At 38.4% G+C, this 19,305-nt stretch overlaps 1 protein-coding gene across 2 annotated transcripts in view; it reads left to right on the forward strand.

Annotated features, from left to right (window-relative positions):
• The window catches only part of myo3b (myosin IIIB), a 71,229-nt gene that overhangs the window by 16,376 nt on the left and 35,548 nt on the right, over positions 1-19,305 (forward strand). For both annotated transcript variants that reach the window (XM_028435985.1, XM_028435986.1), the window contains exons 10-23: positions 2,564-2,719; positions 8,023-8,107; positions 8,179-8,295; positions 8,461-8,565; positions 9,092-9,175; positions 9,272-9,474; positions 9,544-9,642; positions 9,736-9,850; positions 9,940-10,066; positions 11,540-11,750; positions 12,521-12,668; positions 13,932-14,085; positions 14,192-14,280; positions 14,629-14,758. In XM_028435985.1, the coding sequence (XP_028291786.1) occupies positions 2,564-2,719; positions 8,023-8,107; positions 8,179-8,295; positions 8,461-8,565; positions 9,092-9,175; positions 9,272-9,474; positions 9,544-9,642; positions 9,736-9,850; positions 9,940-10,066; positions 11,540-11,750; positions 12,521-12,668; positions 13,932-14,085; positions 14,192-14,280; positions 14,629-14,758 (1,823 nt within the window). The remainder of the gene's footprint in view (positions 1-2,563; positions 2,720-8,022; positions 8,108-8,178; positions 8,296-8,460; positions 8,566-9,091; positions 9,176-9,271; positions 9,475-9,543; positions 9,643-9,735; positions 9,851-9,939; positions 10,067-11,539; positions 11,751-12,520; positions 12,669-13,931; positions 14,086-14,191; positions 14,281-14,628; positions 14,759-19,305) is intronic.

Here is a 19,305-nt window from a genome sequence, read left to right on the forward strand (position 1 = left end):
ATTAATGATAACTTCTAATGCTTTAAAATACTCTGGCCACTAGTGGTGAAATAACTGATGCATCCTTGTGTCCATTTTTTTTTTGTTTAATCATTATGGTCTGGAATGATGTCATCAGGATCATTTGAATTAGGTTTATTTAAATTAAGTTGATCAAAACTTAATCAATAAACCTGCTCAGATTCAGTAAAACTTTGATCTCTGAGGGGAAATTGGGTGACAATGCTGCTCTCATACATACTGTACTCATACTTTATATGATGTGAATAATTAAAAGTTCAAATTAAAAAGTCAGAATAACCCATGCCAGTACAACTTATATTTACTTTTTAATTGTATCTTACTCATTATTTTAAATTACATTTTTTTGACATATATTTTTGTTTAATTGCAATTTTTTTTAATTTATTAGTATTTATTTTGTTTCCTCACAGAAGTTAAAAACTAATATTTTCTGAAAAATTGATTAATATTTAAAAAAAAAAAAAGAATTAAAAAAAATTAATGTGGAAAACACGGAATTTAGAAAAAAAATTAAACGCATATGCATTTAAATGTATAAAATATTTTTCAAAATTGTAAATCGAATCGCAATATCTCTCAAAATCGTGCAGCCCTGGCTACAACATGTTTTGGGCTTCCCTTAACAATTTTACATATGTTTCAGCTCCCTGTAACTTGATCAGTTTTGAGCTATGATTAGCATATATCTGATTAGTCAGATATATGCATTGGTGACAGTCTCTTAAAATAAAAAAAAACAAACAATTTTTTAAACTGTTTTCATTGGCCCATAACTGCACGTTTACATGTAAGAAAAAAATCTGATCTCTGTTTTAATTTATCGTATAAATCTTTCTTGGGATATAAAGCAATTTTTCTTTATTCGACTTCATTTTTATTCGGGATCCCAACTTCGGGGCTATTTCAACACTCGCCGATATTGAAAATGTTTTACATAAGGTCCTTGTAGCTTGCCTCCGTGTCTTATAATCATTTATTCTTGATTAGTTTTTCACTAGTAATCTAGATAGTAGATACGTATGCTACCATTCTGAAATTAAACTGGGCACATAATGGGACCACATGGTAAACATCTTATAATATTGTCTTCATCTGACACATTAAGACACATGAACATTGGGTGTATTTTACTATCGTTTCTAAACATACAAGGAGACAAAGCAGTTTTAATCAAACCGACATAAACATTGGTGACAACAAAGCCTCAGCAGGCAGCATGTAAACACAGCAGCAGCTGAAATTGATATTTTATTGCCAGATTCTATCAACCCTTCTTGTCTCTCCATTCATCGGCTTTCATTTGTGTAAATCTGCCAAGGAGGTGTGAACTAATTCACCTGAATTATCTGCTCTATCTGGGCCTCCGATAACTTATCATTTCCTCCACTGTGCAAAGCTAATAATGTCAGAGGGCGCCTTGTAATGGTTACTTAGAATATACAGCCTTTATATACACTGCAGAGAGGTTTGAGAGCCTGAGCTGTAATGAGAAAATAAAATTCAATTTGTTTAGAGAATTATTTTTTTTAGGAGGCCTCTTTGGATAACATTTATGTTTGAAACGGTAGAAAGAAAATCATTTAAAAAAATCAGCCTTGGAGGTCTGTTGGTGTTTGTATACTCAATGATTTGCCAGGATGTTGTTGTGACACAGTTTGCGATACTACTATCTGTGTTTTTTTTCACAAGTCATCATAGTGGTTTCTTGTACTGCAGCTTTGTAATCTATAATCAATGGATTTTTGAATAGTGTTAAAAAAAAAATTAAAAATGTAATTTCTTCAAACAAAGCCCACAGTGTAACATGTGGACAATGTTATCAAGCTTTGCAGGCTGTTTGTGAAACCTTTTCAGGCCTTTGTGTGCATGCCTGCACGTGTGTGTGTGTGTGTTTGTGGAGGGGCTGCATGGATAATAAATCCATCAGCAATGTCTGCACTTGGGCAGTGACTTCTGTGACAAAGTGGGCTCAGCATCTCAGCTCAGCCCTACTAATAGCAGCAACCTCTGCTTAATGTCCTGATGCTAATGAATTCATGGAAATAACGTCCAATGCAAACTGATAAAACAAACAGAATATCAGCTCATTTTGTGTTGAAGCTCACATATTCAAAATAGTTTAGCTGAACAGGAAAATAAGACACATGCATCATCATTGGTGTCCTTTAGTTTGATCGTTTTTGTCCCTTAATTCGTCTTTTCATTTTGCTTTGTTAACGTCCCTGTCTAAGGTGAAGGACTGACTTTACTCCCAGGCAAACACTGCACATCACAGATAGGACTCACTGCTGTGTGCTGGCTCATTACGACACAGGGCTATGCTGATAGTGACCATGTGCTACTCAGACAGTGCAGGACAGATTAGTGACTCGGGCATTTAAAAGTAGCTCCCTGCTGCTGTGGGTGTCACTCACAACACACCCAGAAAGATCAGAGCTCTACAATGTTTAGGTGATTTCTTTTTTTTTAAAGATGTGAGAATAATAATTCATCTCTGATTTTCTCTTCAGGTGACTGACTTTTCTTTGATTCTCTCAAGGTGTTTGATAAAGGATTTTGAGGCTCGTCCGTCTGTGACTCATCTCCTGGAGCACCCTTTCATAAAACAGGCCCATGGGAAAGAAGTGGCTGTCCGTCAGCAGCTGGCTACTCTCATACAAGAGCAGCAGGAAATTGGCTGCAAAACCAAAACCAGGTAAGTCGGCACCGGTTTGTTTTCCCCAGTCGCAGTAGGAATTGTTCCATGTGGAGGTCTGTGTTTTGTGCACTGATTGCTTAGGGATATAGTTTTTGTCCAGTAGGGGGCAGGCTCTCATCTTCTAATAGCATACAGATGAAGATGAGGCCCAGTTATGGAGTTTGTAATGAGATGATTAAAGAAGTGATGGGTGTGAGACTAGTTCAGAGGGAATAATGGTGCTGATTTAAGTCAAATTATTAACTCAAATGCACAACAATTCTGCCTCCTACTCCTATTTATTATTTATTTTTATTTACCTTCATTTGAACAAATATCAGCAAAAAATGGATGTATAATTACATTTGTCATACATATTGTCAAGTCGCATCAATGCCAAAACCATCTACCCGCCTACCCAGGCATCACTTTCAAGGATATGCAATTTACAACTGGTATGCAATCATTTTACAAATGTATATTAACAAAATACAAATAATTATTATTTAAAAAAAAAAATGGAAAATTAAAAAAGTAGTAATAACAAGCAATTAAATTAATACTTTAAAATAATTAAATGACTAAGATAAAGATATACAAACATAAAATTAGTCATATTCAGCATTCCCCTCATCCAGAGATATTTGTAATTCCTCAAAATAGTTCAGAAAAAGGGTCCAGGTCTCTCTTTTTTTTAGAGTGAATCTTATTGTGTCTAATTTCCAAAAATACATTGTCTCTCTAATCCATCTTGTAAAGCTTGGTGAAGATTGCCGTTTCCAATAAAGCATGATGATTCTCCTTGCAATGAGAGTGGTGAAAGCAATGACATCACATGCATTGCTCGGTTAAATCAATGGGCTAATTCCAAATATAGCACTTATGGGACTAGGGCATTCTTTTTTCCTAATGATTTTTGTAAATAATCAAAAATGTTTGACCAGAAAATGGAGAGTGCAGGACATGACCAGATCATATGAATGTGGTCTGCTGGTTGACCCTTGCAGAGAGGGCAAGAGGGGTCTGTGTCAGGATACATGTCTGTCAGCCTTGCATTGGTGAGATGAGCTCTTAAAACCACCTTCAACTACATCAATCCATGACGCACGCAGATTAAGGATCCAGGTATATGTCTGAGAGTGGCCTCCCATATTTCATCACTAATTGTTAAACCCAGATCAGTTTCCCATCGCTTCTTGATTTCCTCAAGTGAGGTGGGATAAGAGTCATTTATTGATTTGTACAGGGTAGAAATTAATCTTTGCTTAGTAGGTGACTCTGAAAAAATATCGTCTAAGATATCATTTGGTATGTTTGGAAAGGAAGAGAGTTTTTTTTTGACAAAGCTTCAAATTTGTAGATGAAACTTGACTTTGGAAGATCAAAAGTCTCACTCAGTTCAGAAAATGAACAGTCCATCTGAGAACAAATTAAACAGAAATGTATTGCCTTTAGCATGCCACTCTTGATAAGATGCATCCAAGGAACCAGGCGGAAAATTGTGGCTTCCTCAAATGGGGTCATATATAGAGGTATTTTTTAGGCCAAAATGCCTCCCGAACTGTGTCCATATCTTAATAGTTTGACAGACGATTAAGTTTGACTGTATGGCCGCAGGGGGCTAAAGCAGTGCATACAAATGAACCTAGAGGCCATTGGCTATTTTAAATGGGAATATGTCAAGAGAACCTGTGACGTTTTCTTGTTTTAGTGGGAACAGCAAACTTTTTTTCAGGTTGATTTTATATCCTGAGAGCTTCCCAAATTGACCCAGGAAGTTGATAATAAGAGAGGGAGAAGATTTTGGGTCAGATACATAAAGCATCAAATTGTATGCGTACAGAGAACGCTTATGGCTCCGCTCTATGCCTCAGAAGTTATCAGCCTGCCTAAGGCCAATGGCCAGTGGGTCTCTAACAACCGCAAAGAGGAGGGGGGACAGCGGACATCCTTGGTGGGTGCTTCTACTTAGAGAAAAGTACTGAGGTTGTTGCTCATTAGTTATAACTGTTGTGACCGAGTTCAAGTAAAGTAACTTTATCCATGAAATGAAACCCTCTCTAAAGCAAAATTTTCAGAGTATAATAAATAAAAATCCCCACTCCACCCGGTCAAATGCTTTCTGTGCGTCAAGAGATGAGATAATTTCAGTGCTTAGACCGGGGGAAGTATATACAGGGAGAGCACCAGCTGATAGTGAATTATTAAAAAGTGCCTGTAAAAGAGGAGAAAGCTGACCCATACTCTGTCTGCAGCCGCAATTTTTTGTTAAACAGAGATGGTGATGGAGAAGAAGAGTATTGCTGATCGATCTCTGCAATTGAGTGCGATAGATCATTAAGCATTGTGTTTTTAGCTCTATTTGCAATAATTTGCCCATGTAGATTTACCTTGAGAGTGCCTGATATAACCTCCTCAAGTAGAAGAACTGTGATGGTCATTCATAAAATACTCAAGTACTAGTACAAAGTTCAGTAGCTCAATTAAATAGTACTCAAAGTAAATGTTACTGGTTACTTTGGCCCCCATATTGTTGGTAATAAATCTTGCCACAGTTCCCTTCCATACAGTAAACATCTCATGTATAAACTTAAAAAGGAAAAGATCAAATCTTAATTTTTTTTCCACAAAGACATCTGTATACAATAAAAGGTTTGTCAAAATGTTAAATATTTTTTGAAAATGAAATAACATCAATAAATTAAATTCAAAACAGTAAAAATTCTCAGGCTCTAAGTATAGCTCAATGTATGAACTCTAAAACAGTGCCATGTCAAATGTGCAATGTGTGTTACAACATAATAGGTAGAAACCACAACCTGAACCCAAGAAAGTGGCTGGGCGCGACTAAGAACAGGAAGAAGACACCATGAAATGGAAATAAAAAATAACCACAAAAAATATAATTTACTCAATAATGGTGGGGTGTATAAATGTAATGAATTGCTTTACTTCTTTTGAAATTTACTTGCGTACAAGTAAAGTTACTGATTTAGAAATATGCTCAAAAAAAAGAAATATACTCAAAAAAGTACAAGTACCCATAAAAAACAACTCAACTACAGTAACGTGAGTAATTGTGAGCCATTACTTTCACCTCCATGAGCTTTAAAGAAATGTTAATCTTCAGTTACTTTCACAAAGTTGAGAAAACGTGAAAATGACCTGGTTGATTAATAACCCTCACAGACATATCTTCATAGCATGTAATACATTAATTTCCTCTGCCTCATCAATACATACAGAGATATTCAGGAAGGCAATTTATGCACATATGAAGTGAGGTCTTAATACTTCAGCCAGACCCTCTTATGGCAGCGAACGGCTGAGCAAAAAGTCAGCTGTTTAAGGGAGAAATACTGACTTTGGCAATGCTTAATCTTCATTATAAAAGCGTTTGCTGAACCTGCCCTTGACTGAGAGTCTTGATGTCTTGCCAGCTCTGTTTACTCCCAAGAGTGTGCAGAACCGGCGCCTGAGCCTGATCCCAAATTCCTGTCCACAGTGAAAGTGGATAATGGGATTAGGAGCTTGTAGGGCGAGAACTGGGCTCGCCTGGTTTAGTCTCCCATGCCACCGATCAGCAAACAATGATTCCTGATAAGAATGAAGACATAGGGAGGTTTAAAAGTAGCTGCCGTAGGTGGAATCGTGTGATTCACTTCAAAGGAGGAAAGTTGGAGCGAGTTCGATGCCAGAGGTACAAAGTCCTTTTTTGAAGCGACGTGATGATGTGGACTCACAGCAACCACTGAATGCATGCATTTCTACTTTTGCATTTACACTATATTCAGAATACAGGAGATACTCTAAGGATTTAGCCATTTCTAACCTGCAGCTTGAATACTTTTTATTTGGGATTGATTATTTATTGTCATTAAATATAGATGCAGGTTATGAATTGCATATTGGAATATGATTTATGGCTAATTATGGAGCTTTTTAGATCCATTGTTTTTATCCCTAAAACCCTGAATTATAAGAAGGTTAGGCAAGCAACAAGACTGACTCCTCCAATGAAAAAGGTTCATATACACACTTGTCTTTTTGTTCAAATCAAAGAGGAACATGACGGGTGAATAAAACATGTGGTTTTACTGTAAATTTAATACACATATATGGTAATTCTTTCCAACTTGTACCAAACACTTTATTGCATACACCTGTCTCATATGTATGATTTCTATATGAAGGCACATTTTATGGTACAACGGTTTTATTGGGTTGCTTATTATTAGGCTATTAAAAATTAATCATTTATCCAATGCCTTAGTATGAAATACAGTGATGACATTTTTATCATAGAATACTTGAACTTGGAGGTAACACACATTTTTTAAACATTATTTGCACATGACAGATCCTTGATTTCAAACCTTGGATTTCCTGTTTTAGTCCGTTTTTGGATGAAGATAACTTGGATATGTTCTCTACAGCAGTGATTCTCAACTGGTGGGTCAGGACCCAAAAGTGGGTCGCGGACCTGTACTGGGTGGGTCGCGAACAGCTGGTCAAAATTAAATAAATGCTTAATGTCTCTCATGTTGTATTTTCTTTTGGAATAAAATTTTCTTTTGATAGGCATGCAGTGAAATGCATGTTACACAGGAAAATATGTAGATTTATGTTGGAAAGAATATTATATATGTATATTTTCAACAGTTATTTTTGAAAAACTTAATTTTGTTGGCTGATTTCTTAAAAAAAAAAAAAATTTAATTTACTGTCCAGGGCAAAATGTGGATCCCAGGGTGGGACCAGTTTAGAACCACTGCTCTACAGTCACTTAATCACTACAAATCAATCTGTATCAGTAAATTGAGTCCCTTGCCCACCTTCTGTCCTCTTCTTGTATAATAGCACGACTGACCCCAAAACAGCTGCATGTGTCACAAAGGCATTTGTATTTTTTTTCAGGAGTTTCCATAACAACAGTCATGTGACATGTCAGGCTGTAGCCACAGACACACACATTGGATTAGAAAAAAAACACAGACATTGCCAACCTTTTTAAATCTCAGTGGCTGATTGTCGTCATAAAGCATGAGGCTCGGTTTCCCTCTCACCCTGTGTTGTCCCTGCTGGATTTCCCAGAAGCAGCTGAACTTGTGTTGACCTCTGCCCACTGGGGATCATTAGAAAGTAATAGGTCAAAACCCAGATGAAGTGCAATCACAGCCTGTGATAATGGGAGATGTGTCTCCTGGGAGAGCTTAAAGGGCTTCACACAAATGCTGGAAGAGCTCGTCAAACCACTGTTTCTCATTTGATGGTCACTTTGCAGGTTTTACAGGCATTATCATGTCCTTGACTTTGTGCAGGCACGAGCGGATCAATACTCGTAAAACTCTCATCATAGAGAGCAGCCCCGACGATGATCTGGTAAACCTGGAGTTCCTGGATGAGGTGAGGTTCAACGTGTTTATCACATAACGCATCGATCCAAAACACTGAATATGTGTTTTCTTTTTCTGCAGGAGACTATTATCAGCCATCTCCACAAGAGGTATGATGAGCTGCAGGTTTACACGTATGTTGGAGACATCCTCATCGCTCTCAATCCTTTTCAGAATCTCAGCATCTACTCTCCTCAGGTCTGATTTTTAGACTCATTCATATTTCAAGTCATTTCTACAAGAACAGTTCCCATTAGAAAGGCTTGACTGTCTTTAAAATACCAATCAGTTTTTTTACTTTACAATGTGTATTTATTTCTTCTCAATGTTAATTATGGTGTCAATTGTTTTGTGTCCTGTTAGTTCTCCAAACTATACCACGGTGTAAAGAGAGCTGAGAATCCTCCACACATCTTTGCCACAGCAGATGCAGCCTACCAAAGCATGGTTACCTTCTGCAAAGACCAGGTAGGAGAAAAACAATGCAGTCAACCACAAGGATGTAGCTATTTAAACAGGCATCTTCTGAAAATGAGTGTAAAATTGCTATTTTTTTCTAAAATTAACCAAAAATAAAACCTTGACAGTTATTTAGGTATTATTGTTACTTTTTTCCCGACACAATGAAATCCTAGCTGGACAAAAAATGTTTTTTTAATTGGTCCAACCCTTTTTTTTTTTTTTTTTTTTTTTTTTAATCAAATTACATTAATTTTATTAAATGTTTTATGTATTTTTTATTTTTTTGGTGTGTTCTATTTAAAATCTAAACTTGACGGAAGTTGGGTACAAATGTTTGGTGCTGATGCCACTTTGCCCTTATGCATATGCTCTGTTTCTCTTGTATACACCTCAATAAAGAAATATATGAAACACAAAAAAATTGGTCCAATCAGGCAACAAAAGAATAACCAGACATTTATCTGGATTGGACCTGCAAAATTGCTGAAAGCACAAGGCTTCTGCCATGTTTTAATGATGTTTCACGTTTTAGTGTATAATCATCAGTGGAGAGAGCGGAGCGGGGAAAACAGAAAGCGCTCACTTGATTGTTCAACATCTTACTTTCTTGGGGAAGGTACAGTTTTAGTGTTTGTTTTGGCTGTTTCATAAGTTCACACACTTCTTTAAAGCTGCGTTTCAGTCTTGAAGTAATGTCCGCGCTCCCTCGCAGGCTAACAATCGAACACTCCGTGAGAAGATCCTTCAGGTTAACCCTCTCGTCGAAGCCTTTGGGAATGCCTGCACCGCCATCAATGACAACTCCAGTCGCTTTGGAAAATACCTCGAGATGAAGTTCACACCGACCGGAGCCGTGATCGGAGCCAAAATATCTGAGTACCTGCTGGAGAAGTCGAGGGTCATTAAACAGGCGATGTAAGCAACACTCAGTTATTCAAACTTTATTTCTGCCTCACTCTCTGACTGCTGTTGGTTTTCTGACAGCGGGGAGAAAAACTTTCACATTTTTTATTACATCTATGCCGGGCTTTACCATCAAGACAAACTAAAGACGTACAGGCTGCCGGACAGGACGCCGCCAAGGTTTGACCTTTACACAGCAACGCTTCACTATCTTTACTCAGTGCTATTTATTTAGCATAGCGTTAACATTGAACGGTCATTGTGTGTCTGCAGGTACATTGACAGTCCGCACTGCGAAGTGATGCCAGACATCATTTCAAGAAAACTTTATAAGGAGCAGTTTGACGCCATTCAGGAGTGTTTCCGAAACATTGGCTTCACAGAGGAGGTGTTCAACACTGAAATCACACATCTATCATTTAGTGACAAGTCAGAGCTTTAACAACTTACAGGGGTAATTAACTTTTTTGTTTACAGGAGGTGAACTCTGTTTATCAAATTCTCTCCGCTATATTAAACACGGGCAATATTGAATTTGCTGCCATCACATCCCAACACCAGACGGATAAGAGTGAAGTGCCCAACTCAGAGGCCTTAGAGAATGGTGAGCATCAGCCAACATAATGGGAATAGCGGCTTCATTTTTCCTCTAAATCAGTGTTTCTCAAATGGGGGTACGCGATGGCACTACGGCGGTACATGAGAGAGAGAGAGAGAGTCATTTAACAGGTAAAAACGAAAAAAACATCAAGAAATAACGAAACAGTATCTTGCATTTTGAAGTTCTTAAGAGTGGAAATTAACAAAGGAAAACATTAAACGTATGGGCTTTTATATTGTTTAGTTAAAAATGATCAACCTAAAAATGATGATGTAAATGATCTTGCTTAGAACATGAACTGAAAATACAAGCGTCAGTCTTGGTTCCATACCAGACAGGAGATGATAATGATGAAAAATATAGGAATAAATCTTTTCAGGAGGCATTAAATACTGTTTCATTCCAATTATTTTCAAAATGGGATTATTTGTGTGTTATTCCATCATTACGCTCTGTACTTGTTTTTTCATAGTATTCTGAGCAAAATGTTGTAGTCGGACATAGATGATATTTGGATTGAGGTATAAGAGAAAGGGGTACTTGAGCCAATAAAGTTTGAGAATCAATGCTATAAATGATTAAAAATAAATATTTTTAATGTTTTATGTCTTTTTGGATTCAGGCTCTTTGGCTCTAGCTCACTCCTCATGTTGCTACTTCTTGATTATGGGTGCAACTTCCTGTGTTATAAACATATAAAATACAAATTTATTTGGTTAAACAGTGATACACTGTCTTTATTGTTAACAACATACTCACATGCAAACCAACATACACATATCACTAACCTCTGCTTATAGCCTTTCACAATTAAGGTTCAAACATACTCAGGCAAAACATACGCGAAGCTGACTTCGGAGGTCCACGCGTACATCCACCGGGCCAATTAGTGCGAAAAGTCAGATTTCACTTTATGCTCCACATAGCTGGTGTCACACAAAACACTGCTCGGCATATATTTTTCACATTGACCCACATTAAATGTAATTCCGACTTGCATTTCATCCACCTGGTGAAACAGAGCAGGAAAGATGGAGACGAGCTTAGAGGAGAGACTGGCAGACGAGCTATGAAAGTATGGATCCTATTAAAACACGTCCCAGAAAGAGTACAAGGACTACAGAGAAGTGCTAAGGATTGTGGAAAATGTAAGATTTCACAAAAAACTACTACGCTGCAGTGCGCTCCAGCAGGTCTGCTCGACTATTAAAGCTCTGAGTGCGGACAGTCTGCGAGAAGTTGTCTCCAGCTACGTTCTGCCCCAGTATGTTTGGGCCTTTAGATCCTCAGACCCGACTAGGCCTGAGGTTATATACTTGTTATCAACAAGTAACTTTTACCCCTGTTTACTATATATATGTATATATTATTAAGAATACCCTGAATGTGTGTAATGAAAATGAATAACCACTAACTAAAATGGTTTTAAAGAACTGATGTTAACTTACTGATTCACATTGTCCTTTTTCCCATCAGCTGCTTGTCTCCTTAGCATTGGCCCTGAGGAGCTCCAGGAAGCGCTGACCTCTCAATGTGTGGTCACGAGGGGTGAGACCATCATACGCACCAACACCGTAGACAAAGCAGCGGACGTCCGAGACGCCATGTCCAAGGCTTTGTACGGGCGCCTCTTCAGCTGGATAGTAAACCGCATCAACTCGTTGCTGCAGCCCGACACGAACACCTCGTAAGTGACGAACATTCACATGGACGTCCTCTCGTTCAGTCTTTTCTCTCTTTGTTTAAAGTGATCATGCCAGGTTTCTCTTAGAACCCTGATGACCTTTATTGCAATCGGGGGAGATAAATGCAAACATACAGAGCAGAATATCAATGGACAGGCACAGGACAAGCAAAAGGAGAGCAAGCAAAGTTTCAATAAATTTTTGATAGAGAGTTGCGTGCTGAGAAAATAATGTTCAGATGATTAAACAGACTTCAGAGAGACTGCGAAGAGGCTTTTCATTGATCCAAAAGGATTTCTTCATAAATATGAGCTTTGACTGTCAAGGAGTCGCAGAGGCCACGGTCTGTCTGCAGTCCAGTCATCTTTGCTGTTTCTTTATTATCATTAATAACCACAGTAGCTCAGTAGAAGGTGACCTCTACACACAGCCATGTACGACTGATCATGACAGTAGCAGCTCCCAGCTCTGAATAAGAAATGTAGGCTCTGGAGTATCTTCGCTGTGTTTGACTTGTGTACGTGTTTGTGCAGATATTGAAAATGACTTAAGGTTAAATCAATAGAGAATTAAATTTAAACCATTTCAAAAGACTTCGGAAAATAAAAAATGTTATGATTTCCTATTAGACTAGGCCATCCAGACCATATTCTGTATTTGGGTTGAACTTGGCTTGTCATTAAAGTTTTATCAATGAATATGGCTACTGGGGATTTGCTTGTTTCCTCGCAAGAAAGAAACAGTTTGTTTGTCCCCCTTTTCTCCTTTGAAGTGCCGCTGAGAGCTGCATGAACGTGGGAATCCTGGACATCTTTGGATTTGAAAACTTCAAGAAGAACTCGTTTGAACAGTTGTGCATCAATATAGCAAACGAGCAGATTCAGTTCTATTTTAACCAGCACATTTTTGCCCTCGAACAGGTAAGTGTTTGTTTGTTTTTTTTTCTTTCCGGAGACAAAGAAAATAAACAATTAGCTTTAATACTTGCATCACTTTAAGATGCTTGGGAAATAGGCACAAACAGAAAACATGTGGTAAACAAACCACAATGCTTTCAATATGCTGCCTTTATCTGCATTAAGTAAAAATCTGGACTCAAATGGCTCTCCTAATGAATTTAATTAAACTGTTTACATTTAAATTGAAGACGCCCATATTTTTTTTGATCAAAGTAAATTAACATTTATCTAGAACCCATATACCATAAAGAATCTGAAGATGCTTTAACTCTTCTCGCGTCATTCAGGTTCATAACACTGGCCAAATGTATATTTAGTATTTGCAACCTCACCTCTATTTACAAGTAAACATCAAAAGTACAAACTGGACTGTATACAGAGACTCATAACTTTTTAGAATTTCAGCTCAGTAGCCACATTTTTACACATTTACACTTTCTCATTATCCCATCTGCACAATCTACACTTTTCACAACAACCCAGCATTGTTTTATGCACATTTAACAGATGTTGCAGCCACTAGGGGGCCTTCCAACTGCAAATTATATCTACTTACCTTTAACTTTACCTATTATTCTTTTTGTTTGTGATTTGAATCTTTGCGCTCTTCAATAAGTGCTACATCCGTGAAATTGTTTTAGTCTAACATCTCTTATTGATTTTGTGGATGTTGTGCTGTGGCCTAAAGCTTCAGACAAACAAAACCAAAATGGTGAAATTAATTCCTTCAGTTTTTTAATTATTTTTTTATGTAGTTTACTGATGATATGGAGATCAGGCTTGAATGTAAAGCAGTTTTAATTCAGCCTGTGTGTGTGTGTGTGTGTGCGCGCGCGTGCCTGTTCCTGCACCACACAGAGGCTAATTATTCCAAGTTGATAATTTAAACATGAGATATGTTTAAATCTGGCAGTTCAAATTTTTAGTAAAATATATATTTATCACAACTTTTTGATCTGAAATTAAATAGATGCGATGATGCATCTCTGGGTTATTTGCACAGTTATATAAATTATGAATAAGTAAGAGGCTCTATTTGTTAGTTTGAAGCTGCTCTGTTTTATGCATTCAGTGAAAACACTCTATTATGCTGTAAACTTTATCGACAGAAACTCTTTTATGACGCACACACTCACCCAAATCATTTTCAGCCCAGATTGTTTAATTGGGTCATTTAGAGAAACTATTATCAATGTCTGATCTGCATTCACTGTTGGTAATTAGATGGAGTATCAGAGTGAGGGAGTTGATGCCAGCCTGGTGGAGTACGAGGACAACAGGCCGATCCTGGACATGTTCCTGCAGAAGCCCATGGGTCTGCTGTCCCTGCTGGATGAGGAGAGCCGCTTCCCTCAGGCCACTGACCAGACCCTCGTGGGTAACTAAATCCATCAGACTAAATTATGAAAGAAGGAGGTCGCAGGACAATTAATAATTGTGCTTTGAATTATAAGTTGAGTTAATGAAATGTTCTCTGTTCACAGATAAGTTTGAAGACAATTTGCGCTGCAAATACTTTTGGATCCCAAAGAGAATGGAGCTCTGCTTTGGAATTCAACATTACGCCGGAAAGGTATCAAACCTTTCTTAATATCAGAACAATAATATCAGTCAAGGTGGATGTGGGTCAAGTTTGAAACAATGTAACTTATTCTATAGAGTCAAACATTTCTAACATATTGTGTTTGCAGTGTTTTGGTTTGCACCTCACAGGAATAAGGCCTCAGTACAAATCCATCAAAGTCAAAGCTGTTGTGTTTTCTTACATTTATATTCTGTTCAAATGAGAGTGAAGGTGATCACTACACAGGTTGTTTTTCAACGAAGAGGTTAATGGGTCAATCTTCTGCTATTCCTGACTATTTGTCTTTATGTGAGAGAGTGAATGTCCTCCTAATGTTTGTCATTGTTTTCCTGACAGGTCATGTACAATGTAAACGGGTTCTTGGAGAAGAACAGAGACACTCTTCCTGCAGACATTGTTGTGGTGTTGAGAACATCAGAGAACAAACTTCTGCAGCAGCTGTTTTCCAGCCCTTTGACTAAGACAGGTACATGAGGACCAAAGGCCTGAATGTAAAACACACACACCCAGAAATCCCCAGCACTCTTTAAGAGGAACATTATTTCAACACTAACCATAATAGAAATTTAAACTTTCCATTGGAGACAAACTATCGTTAACGAATGCCGGGTCTATATTACAAGTCAATTGTGCTCCCATAAACGTTCAGGTAAGTGGTTCTTTTTAAAGACATGGCTTCCAGGCATCCACTCATACACCTCCCCCCACCGCCTTATTTCATGCCTCTATATGCCGTGCTCGGATAAATCTGCAGTCCCCATTATCTCTTGAGAGGCTCAGCTCTCTGCACGGCACTCTGTTTTTATTTTCACTAAGCTGTCCCTCTTGGTTTCCCACTGCTGAATGCTATCTACAGATTGTGGGTACAGTGGGATATTTTTATGATAAGGTTTCTAAATACCCAGGGGGATAATGAAACTGTATTTAGAGAACACAAAAGCAGACCTTCCCTCATCTTTTCGGTGTGTTTAATGAAGGAAGAGTGCTTGTCGTTAGCTGTGGTTGAGGCCTTCTGGTCACTCCACTGAGCTGTGAATGTAATAGATGTCTTAAGTTATTAGATTTCCACTTTCTCTTTTATTTCAGCTAAGCCACATTATGTGAGCGACGTTCTTTTTAGGGACTTGTAAATGCCTGCTTTAAACTCCCAGTGGTGTTAAAGAAGAGTTTCAATGCACAAAAAAGCAATCAAGCTGAGGCTGTCAGTGAACGTTTGTGTTGGGTTTGCTAAGTGTGAATTCAGCCGCTTCCCTTTTTCCATTTCAGTGGAGCACACTGCACACAAATAATAAAAATAAAACCAGAACCTAATTTCGTCCGTAGAAGTTAAAACAAGAGGTGATGTAATGTTTGCAGTAGCTGACATACTGTCAGTTTGAGCTCAAATAATCTTTGTTTATTTTGCTTTCAGTTGTATTACGTTCTTTTCATCCTAAATTCCCCTCTAAAGCTCACTGGTAATCACTTTGGGTTTTCGTTTAGGTGTGAAGACTGTTTGCTCAGAGTTAGTTTTTATTTCTTTGGAGTTGGAGGTCCAACTCTCCCCCATTTCCAGTGTGTAAAGCTGCAGATCATCGCCTCAGATAAAAGCTATGAAACACTCCACTCCAGCTTATCATTCGGGGAAAGATGAAGCTCTGTTTAAAGTGAGATACAGTCCAGCAAAAGAAAATTATAAATCTATTCTTCGGGGTAAATGTGGGGGGATTTAATTTGCATTTTATTTCACATTATGGATTCGGTGTTATCTGTGAAATTACCATTATCTTCAAGAATCTGATGGAAATCTGTTTTACACCAGGGTGGTTTCACACTCATCTCCTCACTGTGTCACCGCTAGGGGACACCCTTGTTAGACCTCCAGCAATACACCGAGGTAGAAGTGAAATAAAGGATATTAGATTCCACACACACACACACACACACAGTCAATTATTCTGTTGGCCTACTTAGTTAGTACACTGGTAATCCAGGAGTATTTTAATATTTTATTCAAACCAGAGAATATAATTTCACTCCTGACCTTACCACCAGAAACAGAATGGTGTTTTTTATTTATTTTTTGTAAGAGCAGCATGGAAGCTCAAAAATCGCCAGAAAAGTAAAAAAAAAGCTCCCTGCCAGTGAATAACGAGGCCACTCGAGCTGAGCAGAATGTGGGTCCTTGAGGCCTGCACATGTGTTAAGTGTTTTGTCAGACAAAATGGGAAGTGAGTATAAGGACAAATTCCTCCCAGCTTCGGGCTTTCCCAGATCAGGAGGATCACAGTGTTTGAACTGCCTGCCAGGGCTTGGACCGTCTGCGGTCACAGCACAGCCTGGATCTGCACAGTGAAGCTTTACACGTCAAACGTTCACTTACGGAATTATAGGTCAATGTCCTTTTAGGTTATTTTTTTACAGGATTAGGTAAAACAGGAGTGACAGGACTTTTTCCTGGAGGATGCAGTCCTGCATGCTGTAGATGTCTCCCTACTCCGACGCACCTGATACTAAAACATGCATATTACCAGCCTTTCTACAGAGCTTGATGACACAGATCAAATTAAAACTGTTGGTACTGAATCCCACAGTGTTGGGATTATTTCATCAATACAGATGGAGCCTCAGAAGTTTGTATGTACTTTAAGTGGGCTGTAATGTTCATGTGTTTAAAATGATTGTTGACGAGTTGGTGCTAAAAGAGTGAAGTGACATTTTAATTATTATAATCATGACAGTGTCTGCAATCACTGTTTAGATTTGTGTATTTCACTCTATCCAGTTTAAATATTTAGCTATAAAGTCAAATTACTTCCCCCAGATCTTATTTTTATTTATTTATTTATTTGTCTTTTAAATTTGTTTTATTTATCAAAAATATTTTCTATATGTTTATCATAACTGTATAAATTAGGACCTCAATCTAAACTATTAATATTCTTTTTATGAGTTTCATAAGTCTTAAACCAATATATCTATATTTTAGTTGCTGTTTATGCTGCTTTTACTATTATATGTTTTAGTATCCCGGCAACCCTGAAAAAAGCAACAAGCGTGTCAGAAAATGGATGGATAGATGGATGTTTTAGTACTTATTGAACATATATAGCAGCAGTCATCAGCTCCACTTTGGTGTCCCCAATCTCAAAGTATCTGTCAGTAAAAACATCTTAATATTTCCAAACCACTGTACTCAATCTAGATCGCTCTGTTTTTTAACATCATGAAGTCAAACCCCATCATCCGAGTCCAATAGTTACTTTTTGGTTTTACTTCTCCATCGTTGCCCTCCTGTTCTTGTAGTTTTCAGATCATCCAGTGTAGAGTTGACAGACTTCTCCCTGCACTGTGCCACATTTGTCTTTTTGTTCACCCTTAGTTCAAACCTCTTTCATCCCCTTGGGCAGACACTGCTGCTTTTCACTCCACTTCCATTTCCACTATCCTTACTCCAAGTACTCTGGGAGACCTTCCCTAAGTAATACTTTTGTTCACGTTCACCCTAATCGTGGTATACGGGGGAATGTTTTGAGTCAGCAGTGGGATTTTTCTTTTTCATACAACCTTGCACATCAGTAGCAGGAAGCTGGCTCCCCTAAAGTCACATGGTGCAACATCCTTTGATAAACACAACACTGTGTTGTGTCACTAAAAGCCAATTACACCATGCTTTTTATGATTGATCTGCTTTGACAGTAGTGGATGGCATTTAAATCAACAGCTCGCGGAGCCCTCCCCAGGCATAAACGGTGGTGGTTATGGAGGGTGAGGAGGGTTATGGGGGCTTTTAATCTAATTTGTGTGGTTGCTGAGTTGAGTTTCTTGATCACATGTTTTGAAAAAGGAGAGCATGAGAGATATCCAGCAAGCCTCTGCTCACTCAGCTCCAGAAGGCTGCTCTCTCTTACTACTTTGATTGTCCCCTGTGTCGACAGCGCGATCCACAGCTTCTGAAGTACAAGGCGCACACTGGCACTCATAAAAGCGTGCAGGGAGGTGTCATATTGAACGCGGGATTGCTTTTTAATCCCAAGCACACTGACTATTCTTGTCAATAGAGCTCCAATACAACTGCCAGCTTGAGCTTTTTTTTTCTCCAACAGGATTCTTGCTGGGCTTAATTTTCAAAGTGAACGCACAGATGCCAGGGAAGGTTTTTTTATTCTTCATGCTCTGCCCCCTCTCCACACACACACACACACACACACACGCATACACACAGCCGCTCCCTGTATTTGTCCTGCAAGTCTGTGCCAAAAGCAACATGCGTAAAACTGAAATGATCAGTGGGACGCTTCTCCACCTGTTTCTTAACACCTAATGACCTAATGTAATTTATTTTCCCCTCAATTTCATCTTTACGTTATTATTAATCTTTTGTCTTTTAATGTGAGTTCAATAATTAATTTTACGCACTGACTTGTAGTTTGTCACCAGATATTTCAAAAAAATTTCACCTTTTTCTTAAACCATGTTCACTGTCAAGAATAAACCATGATTTTCAGCTTCGCCTGTGTTTGAATAATTATCATCCACATCATTAGACAAGTTCCCGGCTATATCTAAATTAGAAGTTTTTCTTTTAGGCCGGACATCACAGGTGTTCCCTTGGTTTTGTGTCTCTAGAGGCGAAAATCTTTGAGGATACTGACTATTAACCCAAGCTCTAATCATCTAGTCAGGAGGGGATATGCAACTCGCCAGAAGAATGAATTAATACGGCCCGCCAAGGAATACATGAAGAAAGCAGCAAGTGTCCATTCGCAGGCTTAGGTGCAACTGTCATAGTTTCTCTCATCGTGGCGCAGCCCCTTCATCTCTTCTTGATGGTGTCATAGAAGTGAGAGGCGTGAAAGCACAGTGACACTCCACGAGCCCGTTCCACCCGCAGCCGCTAATTCATCATGACAAATGTGCTCAGATGATCTGGCCCAGCAGCACTAATGGGGAGAGGAGAGAGCGTACTTCATTTGCACAAGACCCACTCCAATTAATCCAGCCAGCTTTACTCTGGGCTAATTGGAGCCGGGC

The sequence above is a fragment of the Gouania willdenowi genome, chromosome 21, assembly GCF_900634775.1.
Source record: "Gouania willdenowi chromosome 21, fGouWil2.1, whole genome shotgun sequence".
Lineage (NCBI taxonomy): Eukaryota > Metazoa > Chordata > Actinopteri > Blenniiformes > Gobiesocidae > Gouania > Gouania willdenowi.